Raw genomic sequence first — 20,425 nt, 5'->3', positions numbered from 1 at the left:
ATGGAGGCCTCATTGAATCCATTGAGGGTCTGTATAAAACAAAAAGGTGGAGGAAGGAAGAACTAGACCCCTCCTGCCTGACCGCAGAGCTGGGTCATCAGTCTCCTGCCCTCGGCCCCCTGTTGTCAGGCCTTCAGACCCAGATGAAATCCACGCCACCGGCTGCCCTGGTTCTCAGACTTTTGGACTCAGCCTGAATTACACCACCTGCTTTCCTGGGTTCCAGTTTGCAGACAGTAGATCACGGGACTTCTCAGCCTCCGTAATTGTGTGATCCAATTTCTCATCATATATCTCTTCCCATACTGTATGTATATCTGCTTCTCTAGAGAGCCCCAAGTAAACACTCATTTTACACACCTAAAATGCTCATAATACCAAAACCTGATAAAAACAACAAAAAAGAAAGGATCTATATATAAAATAGATAACTAATAAGAACCTGCTGTAGAGCACAGGGAACTCTACTCAGTGCTCTGTAATGGCCTATATAGGAAAAGAATCTGAAAAAAAGAGTGGATATACGTATATGTATAACTGATTCACTTTGCTGTACACCCAAAACTAACACAATATTGTAAATCAACTATACTCTAATAAATTTTTTTTAAAAATAGAACCCACTAATATAAACAAATGCAAGTAATAATTTAATAAATAATATGAGTGGTGTCTTAAATCAGTGGGGAAAACATTAAGAATTAAATAGTATTGGGATAACTGGATAGCCATCTAGAAAAATATAAATTGGATGTAAACTAATATTTTATACAAGAATAAATTCCAAATGGATCAATGATTTAAATGTATATATAAGAAGGAAGCCCTAAAATTACTAGGAAAAAAACTTGAGAGAATTATTTGTAACCGTGGAATGTGGAAGACCTTTCTAACTAAAATGTGATCTCTTAATGCTTTAAAAGAAAAGATTGAAAAAAGATGACTATGAGGGGCTTCCCTGGTGGCGCAGTGGTTAAGAATCCGCCTGCCAATGCAGGGTACACAGGTTCAATCCCTGGTCCAGGAAGATCCCACATGCCACGGAGCAACTAAGCCCGTGGGCCACAACTACTAAGCCTGCACTCTAGAGCCCGTGAGCCACAACAACTGAGCCCTCATGCCACAACTGCTGAAGCCCACGTGCCTAGGGCCCATGCTCCACAACAAGAGAAGCCACCACAACTACAGCAAGCCCGCACGCAGCAACGAAGACCCAACGCAGCCGAAAATAAATAAATAAATTTACAAGAAAAAAAAAAAAGATGATGACTATGAAAATTTTTGTAAACTCCTGGCAAAACCACTACAAGAAAAGTCAAAAGAAAAAAGACAAATTGAGAAAATTAATTTGCAACCTCATCACAAAGGGCTCATTTAACATAACAAGAGCTTCTATCAATTGGTAAAGACCAGCAACCCATTAGAAAATTGGGTCATCTATTTACTACTTCCCACTTTAACATTTTTTGAACATTTAAATATATTACATTTTCAAAAGACTTAATAAAATAAAAATTAAAAAATAGAGATTACTCTGGCTACTGTTTGGCTATGTTTCAATAAAGACTATTACACATTAAAAAAAAGAAAAAGAAAAAAAAAAAAGGATCTGCAAAGTATGGCCCACTGGTCAAGTTTGGCGCACGATCTGCGCTTATAAATAAATCTTTATTGGAACACATCCGTACTTGTTCACTTACACATCCTCGATGGCTTTCACTGAACACCAGCAGAGATGAGTAGCCGTGGCAGAGGTCATCTGGCCCACAAAGCCTAAAATATTTCCTATCTGGCCTTAAAGTCTGCTGACCTCTGCCACAGATGAACCTCAAATATGGAAACAGAAACATAAATCCTGAACACAGGTTAATCAAATCAAGACAGGCATAACTAAGTTCCCCACATATTATTCTCTGTCTTATTCTTTAATGGACTTTAGAGCAGTTTTATATTCACAGCAACTTTGAGCAGAAAGGACAGAGAATTCCCATATACTCCCTTTTCACATAGGCACAGCTTCCCTGCTGTCAACACCCCACACCAGAGTGGGACAGTATTCTTTCTGCTACCTAAATATTTGGTGATTTATTCACTTACTGTCTCCTTTTAAAACATACCTGGCACTTCACAGACTGTCAATAGGGTTTGCTGAATGGGTAAGGGGAGGGCACGCTGAGCAAACCTATCCGAATAAACACTCCCTTACTTTCTCCCAGAATGCTAATATAAAACGGTAGAAGCAGGGCCAACACTAAGCTTTCCGGCCCAGTGGGAACCCATTCCCTAGATGGCAACATGGGCACTGGTTTGTACCCATCAAGGACTTTGGGGTCAACAGTAGCTCTGTGCAAATATTGCATTTGCTCCTGACCTGGTGGTCGCCCTGTTTCCAGTGAGATATGGGATCTGTATTTAGTTGGGCCAATGGTTGAAAGGGGGTATGAACATGTGGCCACTGCCCACGGATGCTGCCAGCCAGCAGGATGACAAGATCAATGCAGCTGACAGCAACTGTGAAGCCTTTGCCCTGAGCTGGGCAGCCTGCGCACCCTGACAAACTTTTTTCATCTAACCCTCTCCACGACCTCTGAGGGTCTTTGCCCATTTTTCTTGTCGGTTGTTTATCTCCTTCTTACTGATTGGGAGGAGCTCTTTCTATTATCTTTCTTCCTTCTAATCTCCTCATTCTTTCCATTACTTTTTAACGGTTTTATGTATTGCAAGTATCTTTTAGTCTGAGGTTTGTCTTTTTTATATACATAAATTTTTATTTATTTATTTATGGCTGCGTTGGGTCTTCGTTGCTGTGCGCGGGCTTTTCTCTAGTTGCAGCGAGCGGGGGCTACTCTTCGTTGTGGTGCACGGGCTTCTCATTGCGGTGGCTTCTCTTGTTGTGGAGCACGGGCTCTAGTCACGCGGGCTTCAGTAGCTGTGGCACACGGGCTCAGTAGTTGTGGCTCTCGGGCTCTAGAGCGCAGGCTCAGTAGTTGCAGCGCACGGGCTTAGTTGCTCCGCGGCATGTGGGATCTTCCCGGACCAGGGCTCGGACCCGTGTCCCCTGCATTGGCAGGCGGATTCTTAACCACTGTGCCACCAGGGAAGCCCAGTCCTGAGGTTTGTCTTTTAACTTTGTTTATGGAGTCTTCTCTCATAGAAAAGCTTTACGTGTTAACATTATCACGTTTCTCACTCTTCTCTTTTTGGTTTGTGCTTTATCTTGTTTAAGGAAGCCTTCCTAACCTCAAGGGCATAAAAATATTCTCCAAATTTTTTTCTAAGACTCCTCAAGTTTTGTTTTTCATATGTAGGCCTTTAATCCATCCATTTTACAGCTGAGGAAACTGAGGGACGGACACATTAAGCAACTGGTCTAAGACCACCCAGTTGGCAAGTCTGGATTCACAAACAAAACGCAACTGATTTCAAAGCCACTTACATGCTGCCGTGCTGTCCGTTTCCTTTCAGAACCTGCCTTCTTCACTCAGCACACCGTTGTGAAGGTTCAGCCATAATGATGTGCAGAGCCCTATCTTGGCATTTTCACTGCTACACAGCACCCATGGTCCTGATAAATCAGCTCATTCAGCCATCCCCCGACTGGGGCACAGGCAGGTCGTTCCCACGCTTCAGCCACTAAACACAGGCCCCGTGTCACATGAACTAGTTCCTCTCTGCAGTGGGCGTCTAGAAATGGCATTTCCCAGCTGTAGGGTATTAACTAAATACTACAAAATTGCTCTTCAAAGTGGTCGTACATCCTGCATTCCTCCCTGTGTGGTGGGAATTCCTCGCTTCCCAACTCCTCCTCCACCTACATGCTATTAGCCGGCCAGGTTTTTCCAACACGAGGGTCATGAAGTGATTTCTCATTTTAATTTGCATTTCTCTGATTGCTAGTGAAACTGAGCACTTTTGTGTACGTCGATTGGTTGTTCTGGTTTCTCCTCTGTGAATTCTCTCCTCACATCCCTTTGCCCATTTTTCTGTCCTGTTATGGACCATTCCTCATTGACTCGGAACAGCTCTTTCTATCATCTTTCTTCTTCCTGATCTTCTGATTCTAAAATTTCTACAGTTCTGTTTTGTAATCCATCCAGAATTTGTGTACACAACATGAAATTGGGATCTGATTTTCCATTTTCCACCTGGACAGCCAGTCCAGCGCTGTTAACTGACTGGTCCGCCCTTACTCTTGTGGCAGACAGAGTAATGCTGCCCACCGCCCCACCAAGCGCCCACATCCTAATCCCAGCGACCTGTGAATACGCTGTGCTAACGCCACCAAGGGAACCGAGGTGGCAGATGGAATCGAGGCTGCTAATTAGCTGGCCTGGAGACACGGAGATTGTCCTGGATGGTGGAGGGGACCCAGTGTAACCACAACAGTCCTTATGAGTGAAAGAGAGGCAGGAGTGATTAATCAGGGTCAAAGAGAGACGTGGAAATGCTATTCTGAATCTGCCTCTGAAGATGGAGGATGGGGCCAAAGGTGCCGCTGGGCCCTGGGAGCCAGCAAAGGCAACGAGGCAGATCCTCTCCCACAGCCTCTGCAGGGGCGCAGCCCAGAGACCTCGACTTCAGTCTGTGAGACCTTTGGACTGCTGATCTCCAGAACCGGACGATACTAACTTCACGCTATTTTAAGCAACTAAGCTTATGATAATTCGTTATAACAACAGTAGGAAAGTAATATGCTCCTTATCTGTAATTTGTCATACATCACGCTTTTTATTTTGTCTTGTTATCTGTTGATCTATGTCTGTACCAACATCACGCTGTGCTAGTTACTATAATTTTGCCGTTAAGCTTGCAAGTCAAGAAAGGGGAAGCCTCTCTTCTTCAAAACTGCCTTGGCTATTCTTGAATATGTAATTTTTTTTTTTTTTTTTTTTTTTTGCGGTACGCGGGCCTCTCACTGTTGCGGCCTCTCCCATTGCGGAGCACAGGCTCCGGACGCGCAGGCTCAGCGGCCATGGCTCACGGGCCCAGCCGCTCCGGGGCACGAACCCGTGTCCCCTGCATCGGCAGGCAGACTCTCAACCACTGCGCCACCAGGGAAGCCCTGTAATTTTTTAATTTAACAAAGAGAATATATCTTAAAAGAAAATAAACACAGTACACGACGGAGACGCCTTCTAGGCTCAGGGCACGAGCCAAGGCTGAAAGTCATGAAACGCCGACACGTTTAGTGAACCACACGCAGCACAGAGCAGCCAGGAAAACGTTCAAAACCGCTGGGCGATCAGCCCTGGGGCGGATGACTTCAGTAGCCTAGAAACCACTAACAGCAGGCAAAGCCTTCTACTTCTGACCGGATTTTCCCTCCCATCTGAAACAAAAATTTTTAACAGAATATATAAAACAAGTCTTTAAGACACTGGAATTCAGGCAGGAAAGGATCCTGAGGAACTGGAAACAAAAGAAGTAAACCTTCCAATTGTCCTCACATCACAGTGTTGAGTGATTCTTCAGACTGCAGTGCAGGGAGGGGAACCCAGACAGTGCACAGCGGGGCCCTGATCTGAAGACCAAGCTGAGAGCCCAAGGAGACCAAGGAAGCTGGAGTTTGCAGGGCTGAACACAGACAGGAGGGGTGCACAGAGAAGGAGCTCCAGCCACTTAGAGGGTCCCTCCAGGATTTAGTAGATCACTGACGAGGAAACTACCCAAGGATGGGCAAAGAACCACCCGAAAAATTAGAAGGACCAGTACACAGGGTTCACCCGAGGCCAGAAAGAAGCTGTCCTCACAGACTGGTAAACCTCATAATTCAGGGACATCAGGCAGAGTAACAAAAGGGGTCTTGTCACCTAGTGAGGAATAATTAGCCCTAAACTAAATGCTGATCTGGTCCCATCTAACAAATCTTAAGGGCAAGACCCAAAATGACCAAACCGTTTCCAAAGCTCAAGAGTATTTATCAACTACAAAAATATTCAGTCCCCAAAAGGAGAAAACTCACAATACCTGGAATCCGGTAAAAAAAATTATGAATATAAAGAAGCAGGAAAATACAACCCAAATTAGGACAAAAATCAATCAATCAAAACGAATCCAGACCAAGATATTAGAACTGGCAAACAAAGATATCAAAGGAGGGACAAACTTTGTAACATTATCTCCAGATTTCGGTAACTTGAAACTAAACCAAGCTAAAATGCGAATTCACTCACTATCTGGGTCACTATCTGGGTCATTTCAAATAGGGAAAAATACTGGAACATTAACTGCTGGTCAGGTCTAAGAGGTCTACCTACCTCTGCCTTCTCTGGAGAGAAAGACTAAAGCATAAGCTTGTCAGTGGTTGTACAGGTATTTCCCACGTTCGAGAAGCCACAGGAAACACTGAACATGGAGGACAGAAAAAGACCCTGAGAGAACTTCTGGAGATGAAAACTACAGGACCTGTGATGAAAACTACACTGGATGGGATTCATGGCAGATCAGACACTGCAGAAGAAAAGATGAGTGAACCTGAAGGTGCAGCAATAGGAACGATCTAGGACGGCACACAGAGAGAACAGACCACAAATAGAAGTGAGGCTCGCTGCCTGATACACGCGTAACTGGGGGCCCCAAGGGAGAAGAGAGAGGAGGACAGAAGCAGGAATGATCAAAATTGTTCCAACTGTGATTTAAAAAACCCAGAGATCCAAGAAGTTCCGTGAACCCCAAGCAAAAAATCAGTTAAAGGACAATTCTGGGAAACAGAGGCAGTGGCAGACTAGGCTTTAAATCTCCTCTAAGGCCCTCATGAGAACAGACGGGGCAGCTGGGAGAGCAAACCCCAAAGTCCACAGCCACACTGACAGTAGGTCGGGCCGGAGAAGCCAACAGGGTCATCCCGTCCTGGATGACCATTAGATTAGACTAGATGCTGTTTCCAGTGCCATAACTACATCAAAATTCAACACCGGAAATTTCCTTTCCAGAAAAGGTAATTATATTCTTCCCTTAACGATAGCTGTATGGGTTTCTTCTCTAAGAAAATGATCTATTCAGACATTTCTAAGGACAAGGGTAGACTGTATTTAGTACTTTAAACTGGGTTTACTACATTTCACTACTGTCCTTTAGAGTCACTTAATCAAAAACCAGAGTAATGATATTTATATCTAATCACAAAATATACATATTTTTATAATCTAGGATACTATCTTTCTTTCATACTTACATTTCTTAGAGGTTGGTACTTGTTTTATTTTTAGAATGTAACTATGAACATATGTCAAAGAAGGGAAGATAATAGATTTAAAGAAGGGAACAGGTTAGAAATAAGTTGACTCTGTTTAATATTTTTAACTATATAGTCTATGCTTTCCATGCATTCAACTTTATCAAATAAAATTGGAAATTTATTCTAAACTGACTCTGATGGAAAACACATGCCTACCACCCACCACTGCAAGGGATTCTAGCAGATATTCTGGCAATTCCTCAAGTATAAGTGGTGCTGTACATTCCAGCACCACTTATATAAGATGAGATCATTAATGTACACACGGGTGGTAAACGGCAATCCTGAGAACAGTCTGGTAAGCATAATATTCAACACTGGAAAGAACAAAACAATTAAAACCATCAAACATACAGCCTTTCGGGGAAGAGGGAAAATACTTAATAACGTGCTTGGTCCCAAAGTACTCAACTATTAAGTTTTGGTGCCTGAACATGTTTAAATATCTCGGAAAATCCTGGAAGGTCACAAAGATGGAGGCCAGTACATCAAGCTCTAGGCCGGAGAGACAAGTGTGCTGCTTCCACCAACTGTAAGATTAAATTCAGCAAGACTGGGGCTTCCCTGGTGACCCAGTGGTTAAGACTCCGTGCTCGCAATGCACAGGGCCTGGGATCGATCCCTGGCCAGGGAACTAGATCCCACGTGCATGCCGCAACTAAGAGTTCTCATGCCACAACTAAGGAGCCCGCCTGCCGCACCTAAGACCCAGTGCAACCAAATAAATATTTTAAAAATAAACCAGTGGGGGCCTCCCTGGTGGTGCAGTGGTTGAGAGTCCGCCTGCCGATGCAGGGGACACGGGTTCGTGCCCCAGTCCGGGAAGATCCCACATGCCACGGAGCGGCTGGGCCCGTGAGCCATGGCCACTGAGCCTGAGCGTCTGGAGCCTGTGCTCCGCAACGGGAGAGGCCACAACAGTGAGAGGCCTGCGTATCACAAAAAAAAAATAAAATAAAAACTGAAAAAAATCAATAAACCAGTAAATTCAACAAGACCAGTTTCCAAAAACTAGAATCTCAACTCATAAAAAACCACTCCCAAATGACAGATTCACTGGTGCCTTTGCACCAGCACCCAGGACCTGCTGCCCAAGAGACACTGCCCAGCCCTCCATGGACACCCAGCAGTGTCCATCAGAGTAAATCCATCTGGTTGGAGGATGGATGGACACTAAGCTCCCCTCTACAGCTTACATTTTTGTTCATTCCCTACCTTTCTGACTTTCTAAGAGCCTAACCGCCCATGATCTAGAACATTCTTCCAGCCAGCGAGATCCCTAGAAGCCGAGGGCCAAGGGCTCAATGCTCTTTCAATTCTCCTCCTAAACTCCTCCTCTTCCCACCACAGGTGGGATTCCCCACCAGGACACAGCTGCCTGTCCTTGGGAATAAACTAAGAGGCCCTGAACACAAGGTACCGGCCTCAGCAGAAGGTGTGGTGTAGCCAACGCAAAGCTGACAGCCGTGGTCACACGTGGGGACGCCACCACCCACAGGAAGGGCATCACCCTGCTGACAGCCCTCTATCCCTTTCTTAAAGCCACGCCCTGAGGTCATGGCCTCCCCACTCTCAGACTGTGCTCCAAGGGAGTAGAAAGCACTTTTTAAAGACAGCAAACTCATGGCTACATTAACAGTGCAAAATAAAGCTGGCAGTCCTTGGCTTTCAGCCAGCCTCTGATTCTTGAGCCCTGTATCTGCAGGGCACCCACATGATGTGTCCCTTTAAGGGTCACCAACAGACCTTCCCAGGCCCTCGTTCAGGGAGCTGCAAGTAACAGAGCTGACTCGTGGCTGAAGCACAAAGTGCTGGGCCACACTTCGTCACTGCCCGGTTCTACACCTCTGTATTCAGCAAAAACTCAACCAACTGATTCAAATTAAAGCCATCTGCAGTAAGTATCTGATAAATGTTGCTGTACTGGGCACAGATGGAGCTGTGCCATGAGCTAGAAGACTCAGCTCTCTACACACACTTACTTGAAGGGGAGGTGGGTGGCTTCCTGGAAGGCCGCTGCTCTGCCTTGGGGCGAATGGCGTGCTCCATGGGCGTGTCCGGGTGTCCTTCAGGGCTCAGTGAGTACTGGAACTGGACTGTCCCCGACTCCACCTGCTTCACCTACAATCGACCACAACAAGAGCAGTGATGGCCACGCTCCCTTCATCAGCACCCTTCGGTTAGAACAACTTAACCAGGAACAATTCGCCCGGCCCTGAGATGATCAATGAGAATCAGAATCCCAGGAGACCACCATCACAAGAACACCCTCACCCAAGCAGAAATCACAACATTGCTGCTCCAGTTTCAAATGCGTTTTTTAATTAACCTATGTTATGTTGACTGTTTCCCTTTTGGTGTATAGTCCTTTGAGTTTTAACACATGTAACCACCACCACAGCCAGGGTACAGAACAGCCCCACCACCCAAAACATTCCCTCACTGCCTCCTTGTACACCGTCCCGCCAACACCCAACCCCACAATCTACCCCTCTCTTCTGTCATATAAATAGGATCACATGCTATACAACCTTTGAGACTGGCTTCTTTCACTCCCTGCGATACTGATGAGACTCTCCCGAGCCATAGTGTGTACCTACAGCCTGTTCCTTTTTGTTGCCGAGGAGTTTTCTATTGTACGATGCACCCCAGTGTACTTATCCATTCACCCATTTAGGAACATTCGGGCTGTTTCTAGCTTGAGTGGTTATAAATAGAGCTGCTAGGAACACTGGTATACATATTTCTGTGTGACATAAGTTTTCATTCCCATAAGGTTCACTTCTCTACGAGTAGGCTTGCTGGGTCATGTGGTATGTGTATATTTAATTTTACAAGAAACTGCTAAACTGTGACTTGCTTCTGGACTCTATTTCATTCCATTCATCTATGTGTGAATGCCTTTACCAACAGTACTTTATCATGATTACTGTAGCTTTAATGAAAGTCTTGAAATTGTGTAGTATGAATCCTCCAACTTTATCGTTCTTTCCAAAATTGTTTTGACTCTAATTCCTTTGCTTTTCTGTATAAACTTTAGAATATATATATATATTGTATATATATATATATACAAAAAAATCATGTAAGGATTTTGATTGAAATTGCATTAGACCCATAGGTCAATTGGGGGAGAATTTATATCTTTACTATGTTGAAACAGTCTTCCAATCCATAAAGATGTCTCTCCACTTATTTAGGTCTTCTTTGCCTCAGCCTTTGTAAATAATGCTGTTTTTTAGATTTTGCTTTCCAACTGTTGTTAATGTAAAGACATGTGATTGATTTTTCTATCTTGACCTCCTGCTGTATCCTGCATTCTCCCTAAACTTGTTTATTCTAGGAGCTTTTGGTAAATCCCTTGAGATTTTCCACACAGAAAATCATGTTGTCTGCAAATAAGATTTGTTCCTTCCTTTCCAATCTGTATGGTTTTTAAATTTTGTTTTCTTGCTTTATTGCACTGGCTAGAACTTCCAGTACAATGTTGAATAAGATGTTGAATACTATGTATGGGCATCCTTCACTTGCTCCTGATCTACGGGGAAAAGAATTCAATCTTTCACCATTACGTGTGATGCTAACTAAAGGATTTTTGTAGATATTCTTATCAAGCTGAGGAAGTTCCTCTTTATTCCTGTTTGCTCAGTTTTTGTCATAAATGGACGTTGAATTTTGTCAAATGCTTCTTCTGCATCAATTGTTATGATCATACGTTTTTCCTTCTTTAGGCTGTGACTATGATGAATTACATATTTTTGACTTTCAAATAGAAAATAGCCTTGCATTCCTGAGATAACCCCCAACTTGGTCATGGTGTATTATTCTTTTTCCATATTGTTGGATCCAACTTGCTAATATTTTGTTGAGTATTTTGCGGCTAAGTTCATGAGGCTTATGTATCCATAGTTTTCTTTTCTTGTACTGCCTTTTTCTGGTTTTGACATCAGAGTAATGCAGGCCTTGTTACACGAACTAGGAATTGCTCCTATCTATCCTACTTTCTGGAAGAGAATGTATAAAATCAGTGTTATTTTTCCTTAAAGGAAAAAATGTTTAGGACAATTTACAGTGAATAGGCCTGGATAGTTCTTTTTCAAAAGTTTTTTAACCATGAGCTCATTTTCTATAAAGTTATAGGACTACTCAGATTATCTAGTTCACCTTGGGTAAGTTTTGATAGTTTGTTGTTTAAGGCAAACTGATCCATCTCATCTAAATTTTCAAGCTTATGGGCATAGAGTTGTTCATAGTATTCCCCTAATATCCTTTTTATACGTGTGTGGTCTGTAGTGGTATCCCTTCTTTCATTCCTATTATTAGTAATTTGTGTCCTCTCTTTTCTTTACTCTTTCAGTCTTGTTAAAGGTTTGTCAATTTTATTGAGCTTTTTAAAGAATCCGTTTTTTATTTCACTGGCTTTCTCTAGTTTTTTTCCTCTACTGTTTTTGTTTTCAGTTTTATTAGTTTCTGCTCTTATCTTTATTATTGACTTTCTTCTGCCTTGCTTTAGGTTTATTTTCTTCTTCTTTTTCTAGTTTCTAAAAGTGGAAGATTATTGATTTGAGACTTTTCTCTGTTGTTATATAAGCACTTAACGCTATAAATTTCCATGTAAGCACACTTTAGCTGCACCCTACGAAATCTGATATGTTGTATTTTCATTTTTGTTCAGTTCAAAATATCTTCTATATTTTCTTGAGGCTTCCTCTCTGACTCATGGATTATTTAGAAGTGTATGAATTTCCTAGTGTTTCTAATTTTTTATGTTACCTTTGTTATTGGTTTCTAGTTTAATTCCATTATGATCACAGAATATACCTTGTGTCATTTCAGTTCTTTTAAAATTAAAGCTTGTCTTATGATCCAGGATATGGTCTATCTTGGTGAATGTTCCATGTGCACTTGAAAAGAATGTGTATCCTGCTGTTGTTGGGTGGAGCGTTCCATAAAGGTCATTTAGATCCAGATGCTTAATGATATTGTTCAGTTCTCTATGTTGGTGATTTTCTATCTACATGTTTATAGTTTACTCCAAGAGGAGTGTTGAAATATCCAACTACAACTGTTAATTTGTCTATTTCTTCTTTCTGCACTATAAATTTTTTGCATTTTGAAGCTCTATGTTAGATGCATACACTTTTAGTATTGTATGTCTTCTTGGTGAATTGACTCTTTTATCATATGTAACATCCCTCTTAATTTCTAGCAATTTCTTTTGCTCCAAAGTCTACTTTGTCTGGTATTAATAGAGCTACTCCAGTTATCTTTTGAATAGCGTTTGCACAGAATGCTTTGCCATCCTCTTACTTTTGACCTACTACATCGTTGTATTTGAACTGAGCTCCTGGTAAACAGCATACAGTTGGACCTTGAGTTTTTATGCCACCTGACCACTTCTGTCTTGAAGTTGGCGTGTTCAGACTATTTATATGTCATGTGATTATTGGTGTGTCTGGATTCAGAACTATCATTTTACTATGATTTGTTCCCTCTGTTTTTCATTCCTGTTTCCCCTTTCTTGCCTTATTTTGAATTATTCCATTTTATCTATCTATTGGGTTTCTCACTGTCTCTTTGTATCCTATTTTTAGCGACTGCTCTAGGGTTTACAATGTAAATATTTAACTTTTCACAATCTACTCAAAATCTATATTTTATTACCGCAAGTGGAATGTAGAAAGCTTATCACCCTACAGGTCTCTTTACCTGCCCCCTTTGTATTATAGCTGTCTTACCTATTATACCTTAAGAATCCTATCAGACACTGCTATACTTTTCGCTTCAACCATCAAACATATTTTAAAGAACTCAAAAGGAGGAGAATACTATATTATAGTTATCATTTTTGATGCTCTTCCTTCATTCCTGATGTACCAAGTTTTCATCTGGTATCATTTCTCTTCTGTCTTAAGAAATTCTTTTAGCAATTCTCTTAGAGCATGTCTCCTGCCAATGAATTCTCTTAGTTTTAGTTCATCTGAGAATGTCTTCATTTCACCTTCGTTCCTGCAGGACTTTTGCTGGAATAGAATTCTGAGTTCTGGGGTCTTTCTGCTACTGCTTTTAAAATGTTGCTCCATTTCTTTCTGGCCCCCATGAGTTCTGCTAAGGAACCCACAGATATTCAAATTATTGTCTCTGTGTAAGCAATGCATCATTTTTCTATGGCTGTTTTCAAGACTTTGTCTTTATTTTTTAGCAGTTTGATTATGATATGTCTGGTTGTGGATTTCTTTGCACTTATCTCTGGGTTCACTGAACCTCTTCAATCCGTAGGTTTAAGTCTTTTGCCAAATTAGAGGAGTTTTCAGCCACTGTGTCTTCAAATGTTTTTTCTGCACAGAACCCTTTCTCTTCTACTGGGACCCTGACGACACAGGTGTTAGCCTTTGTGGTCCTGCCCCACACGTCCCTGAGGCTTTGTCCACTGTCTTCCAATCACTTTTCTCTCTGTGGTTCAGACTGGATAACTTCTATTGATTTCCCTTCAAGTTCACTGACTTTCTTCTGTCATCTCCATCCTGCTATTGAGTCCACCTAGCGAATACTTTACTTTGGCAATTTTATTTTTCAGTTCTAAAATTTCCATTTGCTTCTTCTTTATCTTCCATCTCTTTGCTGAGACTTTCTATCTTTCCCTTTGTTTCAAAAGTGTTCGCTCCGATTTACTGGAGCATTTTGATAATGCCTGCTTTAAAGGCTCTGTCTGATAATTCCAACATTTGCGTCACCTCAGTATTGCTGTCTGTTGAGTGTCTCTCCCTTACGAGTGGAGATTTTCCTGGTTCTTTGTCAATTAAGATTAGATTGTATCATGGACATTCTGAATGCCACATCATAAGATCCTGAGTCTCGTTTAAATCCTATGGAGAACGCTGGTATTTTTGTTTAGTCAGGAATCCACCCAGTTGGGTTCAAGCCCCAGTTTCCAACCAGCCTCTCGCGGGTGGTGGTTTCAACACCAGCTCCATTTACAAAGCCTGTGCAGTGATACTCAGGCCTCTCCTGCATGTGGTCCACCCAGTGGGCAACCCCACCCACAGTCCAGTTCTCAAAGCCTGCGATATGCTGTTTGGGGTCAGATTCAGGCACGTGAAGCTGGGAGTTAGCTCAGCATTTCTTAAACAACTTTATGGGGTACTTTCCAAGCTCCTCCCTCTCCAGATCCCCCTAGTTCTTTCCAGTTTCCTGGGGCTCCCCTTCCAATCCTCTGGCCAGACCCCACTGTGCTGCACACCTCTGGCAACAGTACCTGAATGCAAGGCCAAGCAGTGGGGTACAGAGTGGGGTTGTTTTTTAAGGGCAGGAGTGTATAAAAGAGCTAAAGATCCCATCTATCATTACTGTAAGACAATATACAATTTCTAAAATTGATATACTAAGGAATAACAGTAGACACATAATATTTAGAAAACAAAGTAAATACCATATGTCACAGCTAAGAGTTGAAAGCGGCTGCCTCTGGAGATATTAATTTTTTTTAAGACAATTATTTGCTCAAGGAAAGAATACAGGAGTTGTTTAAGAAGGAAAATATAATCATAATACACTACTTACTTCACAGTAAATAATCATAGTAACATAAACCGCAAAATTTACTTAGTAAAAAATTATAGGATGTGTATAGCATGTATTTTTTTTCTTTAACATCTGCCACTCCTACTCAACTGTAAGTTCCATGGGATTAGAGATATTTTTCCCGGAGCAGATACAGGTGTTCAATAAAAAGTCACTGAATGAACAAATAAGATAAAGATCTGACGGGTGCACAGGCAGAGACCAGGCTTACCTAGGTTTCCACCCCTCTGACTGCGTAGATGCTGGCACTGCTACATGAGATGAGAAATACAGGAAGAAGCAGAGCAGCACTTTTAGAGAGCAGGAGAGTGGATCAAGTCTGTGACCAGCGGTAGTTTATTATTTTAGCTAATTATATCTGTTTAGAGTAGTGGTCCTCAACTGGGGGCGATTTTGCCCCCAGAAGAACACATTCAGCTATGTCTGCAGACATTTAGGCTGTCATAACTGGGGGGATGCTACTGGCATCTAGTGGGAAGAGGCCAGGGATGCTGCTTGACACCTTCCAGTGCCCGGGACAGACCCACAGCAAAGAATTGCCTGGCCCCAAACGCTAATAGTACTGAGGTTGAGAAACCCTGATTAGAAGTGATATTCCTCATGAAAAATGATGGTATTTAATATATTTGTGTCCTTAAGACAGTCAAACCTTCACAACACTTATGCTCCAATATAGTTTACACACTTAAAAAGCGAAGGAAATGTAGTGGCATGAGAAGGCTAAAATTAAACAGAATAAGGATTTATTCACATACATACATGCACAGAGAGAGAGAGAGAATGAGAATGAGAGAACGGCAGTGGCTTCAGGATTTCTAACGGCAATTTTATAATAAGGGCTCAAACCAGACCATGTGGGAGTGCAGCAAAATGGGACCCCATAATCAGGGACATAATAAGAAAAGCTGCACCATCAGCTGCTCCCTTATTCAGGTTCCCAAAGCATAATCGAAACCATAAATAATAACACGGAAGATAACGTTTGTCACTAGACTCAGCACACGGATGACACACTGATATAACAGGTCTGGTCCTTTACCTAAGAAAAATTAGACAATTGAGGCCTAAAAGCCTCCTGTTTGTGCTGCTGAGACTGGACGGGTATATTTCAGGAATGTCAGCAGAAGAATCAAACAACACACCCAGGCAAAAACGCTGTCACAACCCATTAGTAGTGTCAGGAAGGACTTGGGACATCAGCCAGAGCAGTGGTGTCACACGGTGTCTGTGGCCCCCAGGTCTCTGCTCCCCACCCCGCAGGGCCGCCAACAGGCCAGTGGAGGCCAGGGGATAAGACCCACACACACACGCTTCCGCTGGCCCTGCCCCACTTTTATTTGCTTTCTATGCTGGGGATCAGAGAAAGCTTCATTTCAAAATGGATTTTTTTTTTAAGTCCTGCTGTGGTCCCACCCCTCCAGACACAGCTGGAGAGAGTTGAGGTCCAGTGGGTGTGAGCGACAAGCCACAAAGACCAGCCAGGACAGTGCCCACCGCCCGGCTCCCATCCCAGCCTTGTGCACACGAGACACAGCCCCCAGTGCACCAAACGTTTCAAGAGGGCCTTTTTATTAAGGGAACCCTCCTACACTGTTGGTGGGAATGTAAGTTGGTGCAGCCACTGTGGAAAACAGTAGAGAGGTTCCTCAGAAAACTAAAAATAAAATTACCACATGATCCAGCAATCCCACTCCTGGGCATATATCTGGAGAAAACTCTAATTCAAAAAGATACATGCATCCCAATGTTCACAGCAGCACTATTCACAATAGCCAAGACAGGGAAGCAAACTGTCCGTGGACAGACGAATGGATAAAGAAGATGTGGTACATACATACAATGGAATACTACTCAGCCATAGAAAAGAACAAAATAATGCCTTTTACAGCAACACGGATGGACCTAGAGAGATTATCATACTAAGCAAAGTAAGTCAGAAAGAGAAAGACAAATACCGTACGATATCACTTATACGTGGAATCCTAAATATGACGCAAATGGACCTATCTATGAAACAGAAACAGAATCAGGGACATAGAAAATGGACTGGTGGTTGCCAAGGGGGAGGGGGTTGGGGGGGCGAGTTTGGGATTAGCAGATGCAAACTGGTGTATTTAGAATGGATAAACAACAAGGTCCTACTGTACGGCACAGGGAACTATATTCAATACCCTGTGATAAACCATAATGGAAAAGAATATGAAAAAATGTACGTATATATATGTTAACTGGGCCACTTTGCTGTACAGCAGTAATCAACACAACACTGTAATTCAACTATACTTCAATAAAAAAATAAATTTAAAAATAAAAAGAGGGCTTTTTAAAAAGCACAGAAGTGGATCTCATGGCACCATGTATACAAATAAGGGTCACAGGCCCTGCAGGTCACCTTGAGAGACCGATACATGACCGGGAACATTACAAGACCCCAGATAAAACCGGCCTCGGTGAGTCCACAGCCGACTACGACTCAGAAACCACACTTATTTTTTAAGGGCACAGCCTTGACATGAAAAAACAGAGCTCATGAAACATCAGCAAACGTATTTGTCAGCTTCTGATTTTGAAAATGCAGGAACTTGCTAGAAGCTCGTAGAAAATAATCATACTTACGGAGCCTCTAACAATTTACCTCTTCGGAGCTCATGCTGGCTGGGGGTACCTTATAGACCAGACAGTGCGAGGGGTTGGGCTGGATCCCACCCTGTAGAGGTAACGTCACCCGCCCGGAGCTGGCTTCCAGCACGGGGGTCCAGACAGCCCAGCGCACCATGTGCATACACGCCAGGTTCGACAAGGAGGTGACCGAAGCTGCCTGGAATGGAAACAAAGCACATTGGTCATGAGTCATTACCAAGCCCACTTGGGTAGGGGAAATCAACAGTGCTTTCCCAGTAAAATTTCACTAGAGAGCAGTGTAGCAAGGCAGGGGGTCATCACAAAAGAAAGAACCGCCACAGGAAGAGGACACGACATCACATCAGTGGCTCAAAGAGAGCAGGGAAGCCAGCCTCCGGTTCTGGGACCCCCCCGCCAACTAACCAGGACCCGCTTGAAGACCAACACCATCTTTATGACTCCTCCTCTTCCTGTAGGATCTTCCTGCAGGTTTTCAGACACTCTGTGCCTTACCAACATCTACCCAAATCCATGAATAAAACACCAGGAATGGCACTCTGTGTTAGTGATGAGACACTTTGTAAAATGATGAAGAAAACACGTGGATATTGGGAGACTGGGATTGACATATACACACTACTATGTATAAAATAGATAACTAAGGGACTTCCCTGGTGGTGCAGTGGTTAAGAATCCACCTGCCAAAGCAGGGGACACGGGTTCGAGCCCTGGTCCGGGAAGATCTCACATGCCGCGGAGCAACTAAGCCCTTGTGCCACAACTACTGAGCCTGCACTCTAGAGCCCGTGAGCCACAACTACTGAGCCCACGAGCCTAGAGCCCGTGCTCCGCAATGAAGAGTAGCCCCCGCTCGCCGCAACTAGAGAAAGCCCGCGCGCAGCAATGAAGACCCAATGCGGGGCCAAAAATAAATAAATAAATAAAATGAAAAAAGTAATAATAAAAAAATAAAATAGATAACTAATGAGAACCTAATGTGTAGCACAGGGAACTCTACTCAATGATCTGTGGTGACCTAAATGGGAAGGAAATCCAAAAAGGAGGGGAGATATGTATACCTAGAGCTGATTCACTTTGCTGTACAGCAGAAACTAACACAACATTGTAAAGCAGCTATACGCCAATAAAAATTAATTAAAAAAAAAAAGAATACACGTGGATATTCAATTTAGGGTTATTAGCACACAGTTTCTCCCCCAAAGTTTCAGCTCCTAATGGTATGTTCTATCTATGTAACTTACGTGTAATTAGGAAATCAGTCAGGCTGAATGTTACATGCTGTTCCTTCTTTCACTGTCTCTATCGTTGGCCAGATGCAAGGGAAGAGGACCCTAGGACACCCCAGAATTAGCCTCCACGTTCAAACAAAGCCATTTTCACAAATACGGCTTCAGGGCTTGATTCAGTAGTGTTTTAAAGAAACCACTTTCATCCGCTTATTCAAAAAGCAGCAAGAGGGACTTCCGTGGTGGTCATGTGGTTAAGACTTCACCTTCCAATGCAGGGGGTACAGGTTCGATCCCTGGTCGGGGAGCTAAGATCCCACATGGCTCATGGCCAAAAAAACAAAACAGAAGCAATTTTGTAGCAAAATTCAATAAAGACTTTTAAAATGGTCCAAAAAAAGCAGCAAGAATAAAGCAGAACTCGGAGTGGGCCGTGGTCGGGTCCTAAAATTCCTGCTCGGCTGGGCAACAAGACTTGTGATCCACCTCATTATGGCAGCTTCAGAGACAACGGCTCTGCCCCAGGCCCTGAATGGCAGATTCTGCAGGCTCCCTGGCACATCAGCTCCCCCAGGAAGGCCATTTCGCAGCCAGAGGACATGGGGCACTTGGCGACACCAGGTGAGACTGGAGCCCAGGAACAGCGCTTTCCACCCCAAGAGCCCAGCGACACTTACCGCAGTCAGACTGACAGCCAGGACTCGGGGCAGCAGCCACGCCCGCCTCTGCCCCACAATTCCCAGCCTCGGTGGTAATGCTGCGGAGAAGCCACCCAAAGGCGGCACGTGTAAAACGCAACGTGGCCACAGCATCTCCCTTCCTGGGAGGACGAGCGCAAAGGCCCGCGTGGTTCCTCAGTGTCGCCGGGCAGCCGAGGGAGCCGATGGCCCTCCGTCCCTCTTGACCACCGGCTGCACGCACTAACCCAGCCGCCCCCAAACTCAGGCCGTGGTCACAGGGAGGCTGACAGCCTGCAAGGAGGGGGCCTCGGACTCTCGGAAGGAATGGAAGCCCAAGCCTGCCTGTGATGGTGCAGAGCATGGTCCCAAAGGAAAGATGATGCCAACGGGGACCCTCTGACCCGAGCTGTGTCTGGGGCCACGGAGGCAGGGAAGGCTCCAGCGGTGTGCCCGGGGCTCCCCACGGACCCTGCTTATGTGGCTGGACACGGGTGAGCTGTGTGCCACTGTCACAGCCAGGACTTGACTGCACTCAGGTAAAGGGCAGATCGTCACACACACACACACAAAAGGACGCTGGCTGGAATCCAGCACAGGCAACTTGATGGCCAACTGGCTCAAACCACAGCAGAGGCTGCGCACGAGGGGACCCCAATACAGAACAGGAAGCATGCATTTCATCCAAGTCAGTCTTCCCAGACTGTTCCAGATGATATCCCATCCCGTTATATCCTTTATATCCGTGTGGGGGAACACCCAGAATCAGTGTCTGGTTGTGAATTAATCTCTTTCCTGAGGCCCCCTCGTAACTGGACCTCACACCACCCACTTCAGCTTATTCTGATCCTTTACTGGAGCCAAACTTCAGACCATGGGTAGGATACTTCATACCACCACATGAGCAAGGATTTGGGTCCCTGTCAACTCAATGAGAAAAAAAAAATAACCCACATCCTGGAAGTACAAGCAAAGAATCGGCCGAGTTAAGAATCCTAAGAGTCTGATTCTGTGCCATAACTTTCCATGTCTGTCAAATACAAGGACGGCGGTCTGCCCTT

The 20,425-nt window shown here is 43.8% G+C and overlaps 1 protein-coding gene across 1 annotated transcript in view; it reads right to left on the bottom strand.

Moving 5' to 3' along the window:
- Nucleotides 1-17,890, bottom strand: part of NPHP4 (nephrocystin 4) — a 71,679-nt gene extending 53,789 nt beyond the window's left edge. Inside the window, exons 1-3 of the mRNA XM_024760185.1 lie at nt 17,864-17,890; nt 17,454-17,636; nt 9,220-9,358 (exon numbers count right to left, since the gene is read on the bottom strand). Coding sequence (XP_024615953.1) covers nt 9,220-9,358; nt 17,454-17,636; nt 17,864-17,890 — 349 coding nt within the window. The remainder of the gene's footprint in view (nt 1-9,219; nt 9,359-17,453; nt 17,637-17,863) is intronic.
- Nucleotides 17,891-20,425: the final 2,535 nt, after the last annotated feature.

This window comes from Neophocaena asiaeorientalis, unplaced genomic scaffold (assembly GCF_003031525.2).
Source record: "Neophocaena asiaeorientalis asiaeorientalis breed wild unplaced genomic scaffold, Neophocaena_asiaeorientalis_V1.1 scaffold489, whole genome shotgun sequence".
Lineage (NCBI taxonomy): Eukaryota > Metazoa > Chordata > Mammalia > Artiodactyla > Phocoenidae > Neophocaena > Neophocaena asiaeorientalis.
The sequence above is the reverse complement of the archived record's forward strand: the minus strand, read 5'-3'. Positions and strand labels throughout refer to the sequence as shown.